This window comes from Berghia stephanieae, chromosome 8, assembly GCF_034508935.2.
Source record: "Berghia stephanieae isolate SIO BIC M18660-M18661 chromosome 8, UCSD_Bste_1.3, whole genome shotgun sequence".
NCBI classification, from domain to species: domain Eukaryota; kingdom Metazoa; phylum Mollusca; class Gastropoda; order Nudibranchia; family Aeolidiidae; genus Berghia; species Berghia stephanieae.
Window position 1 is genome coordinate 50,965,039 of NC_088367.1, and position 9,855 is coordinate 50,974,893.

General features: G+C 34.1%; 1 protein-coding gene across 3 annotated transcripts in view; it reads right to left on the reverse strand.

Annotated features, from left to right (window-relative positions):
• Positions 1-1,985: 1,985 nt before the first annotated feature.
• Positions 1,986-9,855, reverse strand: part of LOC144978833 (uncharacterized protein KIAA2013 homolog) — a 35,657-nt gene continuing 27,787 nt past the window's right edge. For all 3 annotated transcript variants that reach the window (XM_078925382.1, XM_078925381.1, XM_078925380.1), the window contains exons 12-15: positions 9,676-9,788; positions 8,466-8,730; positions 5,337-5,461; positions 1,986-3,766 (exon numbers count right to left, since the gene is read on the reverse strand). In XM_078925382.1, coding sequence (XP_078781508.1) covers positions 3,576-3,766; positions 5,337-5,461; positions 8,466-8,730; positions 9,676-9,788 — 694 coding nt within the window. In that variant the 3' untranslated portion in view covers positions 1,986-3,575. The remainder of the gene's footprint in view (positions 3,767-5,336; positions 5,462-8,465; positions 8,731-9,675; positions 9,789-9,855) is intronic.

Sequence of the window (9,855 nt, forward strand, 5' to 3'; positions counted from 1 at the left end):
GGATGCTAGTCTATCGCAAAGTACTTTCCATCAGATCTTAACAAATCCAGTTACCCAATCACTGCTAGGAGGACAGGGGGCTCAATTGGTAGAGCACTTGCTTCACACACAAAGGGACCGAGATCAATCCTGGGTGCAGTGAAAGGGTAGCTGAGTCTGTTAGATTTGGCGGAAAGTATGTTGCGAGGGAAAAGGTACGAATAAAGAAAATAGCCGATTAGTAAGTTAAAAAAAAATATTGACCAGAAAAAAAGCAATTTAAAAAAGAATTCAGCCACGAAACAATGCCCATCCAATCTCAACAGATGACGAAGATCCACTGCATCACCTGCTCAAGCACCAAGAGGGTAAGGATAATTTAGCAAATAATAATTTTAAAAGATTAGTTTTAATATGTGGATGATGAAAAAGCGTTCCAATCGCTAACCTCTTTCATAGCCTCATGTTTTCCTATTTTTTGTTGTTTTTTTTTTTCCGGAGAGGTGGAATGATTTTGTTGGGGTTTTTTGTTTTTTTTTAAATACTGTCGTAGAAAAACATTTCTCACTCAAATATGGCATGACAGTTTCATTCATTTCTACCATTAGAAAAAAAAAATTTCAATCAGAGAAAATGTGAAAGTGCATAAGTAAATGTTATGTAGAGTAGTTTACAAGTACTGATATTTCATTTTGTTTACCGATGTATGTATAATAATTTAAAAGTCGGGAGGAAGATCTAAAGAGTTAATATATTTATTTATTATTTATTATATTTACTTGCTATTTCTCCTGAGTACTCTGAGTAATATGCAGCATATTCCGACAACAAAGAGATTTTGAATTGAATTAAATTCAATTCAATGAGGTTGAATAACATTTTTAAGAAGAAAAATTGATTAAGTTGTCGTTAACCATATAAATAAGCCGTACAAGATTCAATTTTTTAAAACGAAATAAAATGCATGTTGTCAACAAATTCTAATTAGGACGACTGACATAAACAAAGATAAAAATTTCAAAACAAACATGAAAAAAAATTAAAACCCAAAAAAACAAGGTGAACCCCCAATATCAAATTCCCCGAAAAATATAAAAAAGAGAAATGAATTCATCACACAGAGAATACCCAGCATTTCATAAAATGACAAACAAATGACCCTAATTATCATTGTCATCAAAGTTTACATTATAATTACATCATATTGCATTGTGAATGTAGTTATTATCATCATCAAGTATACATATATATGTAAACAGGGAAACCCATATGGCCACAAATATCCATACATACGCAGACAAACTCGTGCAAAACACACACACACACACACACACACACCCACACACATATGAGCAATCATCGGTCAAAGCAACAATAAATAATATAATTCTTACTTCACATCACATTCCCAATTAATGACGTGCACTTATTTGCAGATCGAATAACCCAATTCCTAATGGGCTCATTGTTGTAACGGAAATCTCAAAAAAAATGACACAAAATATTGTCCATTACAACAATGTTAAACTAGGCCCATAATAGTGTTCAGTTATCAGACCTGCATATATGTAGACATCACCAACTAACAATAAACAATCAATCGTCTTAAATCTTTGAACCCAATTGAAAATCATGGAAAAAAATTAATGATTTATCAATAAATAGTTTAATCACAAAAATCAATCAATCAATCAATCAATCATTCAATTAATCAATCAATTTCTGATCAAATATCCTTGCAGTTTAAACAGAAATGCAATGATACCCCACACACCAGATTTAATAACCAAATGTCCTACATCCTCATTCAAGTAATTAAACCTTATTAATCCAATAAATAATGAATAATAATAGCCAGAATAAAAAAATTAAAAAAAGAATTCTTAAAAGACTGAGCTTTTTTTTTATAGTACAATATCCACTGAAGGTGCCCACAGCGCTTTACAAGGGGTCCCAAGGCAACAGTGACACTTACATATAGGACAAAGCATGACATGCTATTTCAATTTTATTTTTTTTCGACAGTGTGTGACAATTCTGTCACAGACTAAGAACTCATTTTACAGCTGAATAAAGTGGAGAGAAAAAGAGAAAAGAGCCTTTTTCAAGGACGTAACTTTGGGCTGCTACAGTGGAACTTGAACCTATAGGTCAGGAGTCGCAGAGTGTCATACCACGGCAACAAAAAACATCAATTAATGATAATATAAAGTCAGCAAGTCAATATGTGTAAAAAGACCCAGTCACTAATCACCGCTAGGTGGACAGGGGGGTTCAGAAAAAGTGTGTGTAAGTTGGATCGTTTTGAACGCATGCTTAAAGTGATCACGTGAGCGCATCGCATCCTCCAAATGGCTCCATTCGGCATTAAAGCAGACGGAATAACTTGAGATTGATTATTCACCTCATAAAATAATGAAATCATCAAACATGTGACAAACCATCTCAAGGCGGTATTATGCTGAGGCTGTCGTCTCGATGCTAAAAAACGGAAATTATAGTCAAAAATATAGAAATTCTTGCCTTGTCAATTAGTCGCAACTCTGTGCATCGAAGATAATCGCAACTGTGAGTGTGGTGAGAACAAGTAGACTTGACTAAGCCCTCATTTTGATTTTATCAATTTCTCTTTCGACATAAATATGGTTCATTTTGGAAAATGGATTCCGTTTCTTAAAGGTATGAGACTAAAATATTTCATATCCCGTCTTTTCATTGTCACCCTTTGGCATCTCGTTGACCCCGACACAACACCATTTTGAGAGGATAGGTCACATATGGAGACACACACACTTACATGTGGTTTCATAATTTACTCCTTCATCAGTCGAGTTCAATCAAACAATTTAATCAATCATTCATTCCATTCATCCGTTATTCAATCAATTGGTCAATAATTCAATAATTCATCATCAACAAACCGACCACCCAGAACATTCATCTACACAGACCTGCCACAGAAAACATAGTATAAAACACATCTATCTGTACATTATAGGGAATGGTTGGGAGGAGGAGAATCCGAAACTTAAGAGGAAATTCTAAAATCAACAAAATAATAATGTTGGATTTTACAAAAAACCTTATTTTTCTACGAATTGACATTTTGAAACGCCCTATTTTCTCCGAATTGGCATTTTGAAATGCCTTACTTTCTACATATTGACATTTTGAAACGCCTTACTTTCTACAAATTGACATTTTGAAACGCCTTAGAATTGATGCAACAAAGTTTCTGTCTAAATTTAATGTACAGTCAAGTCAACTGCTTTTGTTATTGACTGAAAAAGGGTTTTGAGCCCAAACTCTCCATGTGCAATAATTCGTTCTTCCTTGAAGCTGTTATATATTCATTTCTGTATACGACTTTTTTTACATTCCACAGCTTTTTGGCAGCTCAGTATTCACATAGCTCACTTTGGTTACTTGTCAAAAAAAGTATTCTGACTAAAACAACAATATTTTCACCAGTTTTCAATTTAAATTTTAGTGAAAAAAATCAGATTTTGGACAATATACCGATAAAATTTGTTTTTAAGTGACAGGTCTACAACCAAGCAACTACATTTACACACACACAGACGCGAAGCGTGGTGCTACAAGCTATACCTGGAGCGTCCATACTTATCTTGCCCATTTCCGCAGTATTCATTGTAGATGAGTTTGAAGAGAAAGAGGTGAAAAACGATGATGAGGAAAGCTATTGAAACCCAGAAAATGGTAGGGAGGCCGCCAAAGTGGTGGCCGTGTTTGTGTAAGGCCATTACATGGTGCTCATGGGCAGGAGCTGTGGAAAGTGGAGGAATAAAAAATAAAAAACATTAAAATATTTTGTTCTGGGTCTGGAGGATGAGTTTTCTAAAACCAACAAAATTTATTCCTTTTATATAATCAACTAAATTTACTCTACCTCTAATACCAACTAAGTTTAATAACTTCTAAAACTCTCAAAATTTACTCATACTCTAAAACCAACTAAACTTACATAAATTCTCTAAATTTGCTCACTCTCTAAAACCAGCTACACTTACATAAACTCTATAAACTCACTCATTCTTTAAAACCAACTACATTTACTCAAAACTAATATTACTCATCTTCAAAAATCAACTAAACTTACTTTCTTCTAAAACCAACTAAAATTATTTACTTTCTAAAACCAGTTTAACTTACTCACCCTCTAAAACCCACTAAAATTACTCAACTTCGAAATCTAACTAAACTTACTCTCCTTCTAAAAATCAACTAAACTTTATCATCTTCTAAAACCAACTTAACACTGACTTTCGAAAATCAACTAAACTTAATTATCTTTTAAAACCAACTAAACACTGACTTTCGAAAATCAACTAAACTTAATTATCTTCTACAACCAACTAAACACTGACTTTCTAAAATCAACTAAACTTAATTATCTTTTAAAACCAACTAAACACTGACTTTCGAAAATCAACTAAACTTAATTATCTTTTAAAACCAACTAAACACTGACTTTCGAAAATCAACTAAACTTAATTATCTTTTAAAACCAACTAAACACTGACTTTCGAAAATCAACTAAACTTAATTATCTTTTAAAACCAACTAAACACTGACTTTCTAAAATCAACTAAACTTAATTATCTTCTACAACCAACTAAACACTGACTTTCTAAAATCAACTAAACTTAATTATCTTCTACAACCAACTAAACACTGACTTTCTAAAATCAACTAAACTTAATTATCTTCTACAACCAACTAAACACTGACTTTCGAAAATCGACTAAACTTAATTATCTTTTAAAACCAACTAAACACTGACTTTCGAAAATCAACTAAACTTAATTATCTCCTACAACCAACTAAACACTGACTTTCGAAAATCAACTAAACTTAATTATCTTCTACAACCAACTAAACACTGACTTTCTAAAATCAACTAAACCTACTCATCCCCTGAACCATCAACACATACTCACCCTCTAAAACAAACTAAACTTCTTCATCCTCTAAAACCAACAAAAGTTACTGTTTAAAACCAACGCAACTTAATAAATGGGGGTCCCGATAGCTCAGTTGGTAGAGCACTCGCTTCACATTCAAGAGGACCGAGATCAAGCCCGGGTGCAGTCGAGATTTTTTTCTGACCCCCCTGTCCACCCAGCAGTGAATGGGTAGCTGGGTCTGTTAGATTTGGAGGAAAGTACTTTGCGATAGACTATCGTCTTATACAAAGGATAGCAAGCAATTGCTATTGTCTGTTCCAAGCTATAGAAACATGGATAAACTCCGGATACATGGGCCAAATGCTCTGAAGGACTACCAACTTAATAAATAAACCCGCCTAAATCTATTCAACTTCTAAACTTTCTCACCTTCAACAATTTCCTTGACGTGAATGACATGTTTCAGATCTTCCATGTGTACCTTATCTGATGTGATGTAGAGGATGGGGGTGACAGGGTCTGTCAACTTGACAGGAAATTTCTGGGGCACTTTGCTGTTGAGAGACGGGGGGGGGGAATGGCATCATTTTTGCATTATAAAAAATCTCTATATAAAGAATAAAAGCCACGGAAATGGACCGGGTTGCCAGAGTGACAGATAGTCGATGGACAAAAAGATGCACTGAAAGACAGTCGTGGACAGGAAAAAGGTCACAAGGTAAGGTAACCGTGCAGGTTTCTTGAGGGACACCATTCGATCAATGCACAAGCACAAACTGGCAAAGAAAAGCCACAAACCCGTGTGAATAAAGATGAAATTAAAAAAAATAATATGAACATTTATATACAGGGTTGCCAATTCAGGAGGCAGAAAATTTACTGAACATTTACGCAAACACATTGACTGACCCCTTTCTGAGGCCTAAACTCCAGTAAAAAGACATTATGTATACCTTACTTTTTATTCCACTCAGCAGGTAATTGGAAAATATGTTGAGCATTTAGAACACACTGATTTCCGTGAATATACGGAAAATTGGCAACCTTGTATATAGCACGTTTCCATGGATTTACCGTGCTCAAATGGAATTTTTTTTAATGTGTGACAGAGGGTCACATGGAATCAGGGTCAGCATGCAATGGAAGAGCACAGCCTTGGTAACAGGTGACTTTAAATTAGATGGGGTTCCTTGTGTATCAATTGGTAGAACATTCAACTAACAATCAATTGGTAGAACATTCAACTAACAATCAATTGGTAGAACATTCAACTAACAATCAATTAGTAGAACATTCAACTAACAATCAATTGGTAGAACATTCAACTAACAATCAATTGGTAGAACATTCAACTAACAATCAATTGGTAGAACATTCAACTAACAATCAATTGGTAGAACATTCAACTAACAATCAATTGGTAGAACAGTCTACTAACAATCAATTAGTAGAACATTCAACTAACAATCAATTGGTAGAACATTCAACTAACAATCAATTGGTAGAACATTCAACTAACAATCAATTGGTAGAACAGTCTACTAACAATCAATTAGTAGAACATTCAACTAACAATCAATTGGTAGAACATTCAACTAACAATCAATTGGTAGAACATTCAACTAACAATCAATTGGTAGAACATTCAACTAACAATCAATTAGTAGAACATTCAACTAACAATCAATTGGTAGAACATTCAACTAACAATCAATTAGTAGAACATTCAACTAACAATCAATTGGTAGAACATTCAACTAACAATCAATTGGTAGAACAGTCTACTAACAATCAATTAGTAGAACATTCAACTAACAATCAATTGGTAGAACATTCAACTAACAATCAATTGGTAGAACATTCAACTGACTATCAATTGGTAGAACATTCAACTAACAATCAATTGGTCGAACATTCAACTAACAATCAATTGGTAGAACATTCAACTAACAATCAATTGGTAGAACATTCAACTAACAATCAATTGGTAGAACATTCAACTAACAATCAATTGATAGAACATTCAACTAACAATCAATTGGTAGAACATTCAACTAACAATCAATTGGTAGAACATTCAACTAACAATCAATTGGTAGAACATTCAACTAACAATCAATTGGTAGAACATTCAACTAACAATCAATTGGTAGAACATTCAACTAACAATCAATTGGTAGAACATTCAACTAACAATCAATTAGTAGAACATTCAACTAACAAATCATAGCCAGTTCCAGAAAGTGCCTGTGTTTTTGGTGGAGGTGGGGTGTGTGTGTGTGGGGTTAAGTCCTCTGTTAACTTAGGAGTAATTGGGTAGCTGAGTCTGTTGGATCTGGTTAAAAATAATTGAGGATAGACTAGCAAGCAATTTTTATAAAGGGTAGCAAGCAATTACTGTTACTGCTTCGTACTTTAAAAATGGGATTGACTGGTTCAATAGCCTTTGTGGCACTGTCAGATTTCAAACTAATAAATTGTTGTGACTGCATTCAAATCAATTTGTTGGGTGTTTGGATCGGAAGGTCCTGGGTTTGAGCCTCGCTCTGCGCATAGTTGAGTCCTTGGAAAAGGCACTTTACTCACATTATCTCACCATACTCAGGTGTAAAATTACTACCTGACTGTTAACAGAATTTGTAATATCGACTAACAGGTGTCATGTCTCATCCTACACGTTAAGTGTTGTTGTTAATCAGAGACCCGTTGTAAAGCACTTTGAGCCTTTAGTGGATACTGCACTAGATTTATTAGTTTGTTTTTGGGTTTCTTTTTCTGTTTTGTTAATTTGTTAGGGTTTTTTTTTCTGTTTTGTTAATTTGTTAGGGTTTTTTTTTCTGTTTTGTTAATTTGTTAGGGTTTTTTTTTCTGTTTTGTTAATTTGTTAGGGTTTTTTTTTCTGTTTTGTTAATTTGTTAGGGTTTTTTTTTCTGTGTTGTTAATTTGTTAGGGTTTTTTTTTTCTAGTCTTTTTTATTTTCTGAAACAGTAAAAAATTGAAATAATTGTTACCTTAGAGGCACTGGGGTGGATTCATGCACCCAGAATCACACCCATAATAAGATGTTAAGTGTTGCTGTTGGTCAGGCACCCCCTTGTAAAGCACTTTGAGCATGTTTAGTGGATATTGCGATATTTAAAAGCTCTAAGCTTTTTTAGTTCGTTTGTTTGAGTTTGTGGTGGTTCTTTTTTATTTGTTAATTTGATAGGGGTTTTTTTATAGTCTTTCATTTTTCTGAAATAGTACAGTAATGATGGTGACAAAAAGTGAAAAAGTAGGAAAATGTTGAACGATTGCCCCATTTCTACTGCACTAAACCCACTTTTAGAGCAATTGAGATGATAGACTATCATTGATACTCTAGCTAACTTCTGGAGAGTGGGAAACTGCACCTGTGTGTTCCACCACACATCAACTCTCGCATTGCTAGCACATCGTTTCGAGAAAATGTAATTTTCAAAAGGAGGAAATTCCTCCTCTGGACTCCAAAATCGCGGATTTCCACGGATCCGAGGAAAAACATCAGCACTGATAGTAAAAAATTGAAATAATTGTTACCTTAGAGGCACAGGAGGGTCCATGCACCCAGCATCACAGCCATAATAAGGCTTGTCGTTCCTATCCAGAGCAGCCCACAGAAGGGCTTTGTTGTCCTCACCGACCACCACGGATATGTTCAAGTGGGTGTTATTGCCGTAGTTGATGCGACGAAAGTGGAGGTCTCGGTGGAGGTCTTTGGGGTGCGATGGCATTTCTAGGTGGTGGTTGTCAAAGTGGAACGGGCCCAGGCTTAACATTATGGCTTGGAGGATACCCTCAGCACCTGTGGAAATTATCAGAATGGAATAAGCTTAATATTGAGTCAATTGTGAGGAAATAAATATGTCAGATAAAAAATTTTAAAAAAGTAAATCTAGAGTTAAAAGGTTCTGATAATTGTAGAATAATAAAGGTATTAGAAAAAAAAAATTTTTTTAAGAAAAATAAAGATTACAGAAAGTCTTTTTTTTTAGAAAAATAAAGATAACAGAAAATCCTTTTTTTTAAAGAAAAATAAAGATAACAGAAAATCCTTTTTTTTAAAGAAAAATAAAGATAACAGAAAGTCTTTTAAAAAAAAAAAAAAAAAAAGAATAAATCTATGAAGTTGAAAAGTTTCAACACTGCAAAATATTTTTTTAAAAGCTTAACCTAGAATTAAAGAGGTAAGCTTCTCACAGAATGTGTCAATCGGAACAGCAGGAGTGGCCATGAAGAAATGGGACATTTGTGCATTATTTGCTTCATGAGAGTCAGAGGCAATGAGAGCAAACAAGAAGATGAAGAAAAATTAAACTTAAGTAAAGAACAACAGACCTGTCTACAACAAAAAAATCTGCAATTTGCTATTTTAAAAATCTGAATTCATGGGGGGTGGGGAATATGTTTCAACCCAAAATTATAATTTAGGAGAATTTTAATATTTCCACCATTTCCAACCCCAAAAAAATTTTTAATAGAAAAAATAAATCAGAAGTGCAGAGGGGAATTGCCGCAAAATTTGGTTAAACAATAATCTTTTAATTCGGATTTTATCAGGAAAGAAGGTGAGGAGTAGGGGGAAGGAACCTGTAAGAACCTGGAAATAATAAACAGAGACTGGTGTAAACAGTAAAAGTGGCCATATAACAATATCATGTCTACCAAATTACCAACATCCACGGAATTTCAAAGTTTGCACAGAAAAGATTTCAAAATGGACGAGTTTGATGCCAAATATGCCACCTACCTGACTGCACCATGACTTTGCATCCTTGTTTCTCAAGTGTTATCATCCAAGTAGTAACCAGTCCCGCCAATGCTGCCTCGTCTGTTGGATTTACCCATAACGTCTGAGAAACACTGGGGAAAAAAATATGTAGAACAATCCATTTTCACTGTTAAATAAATCAAAGTGATATTAAGCTGT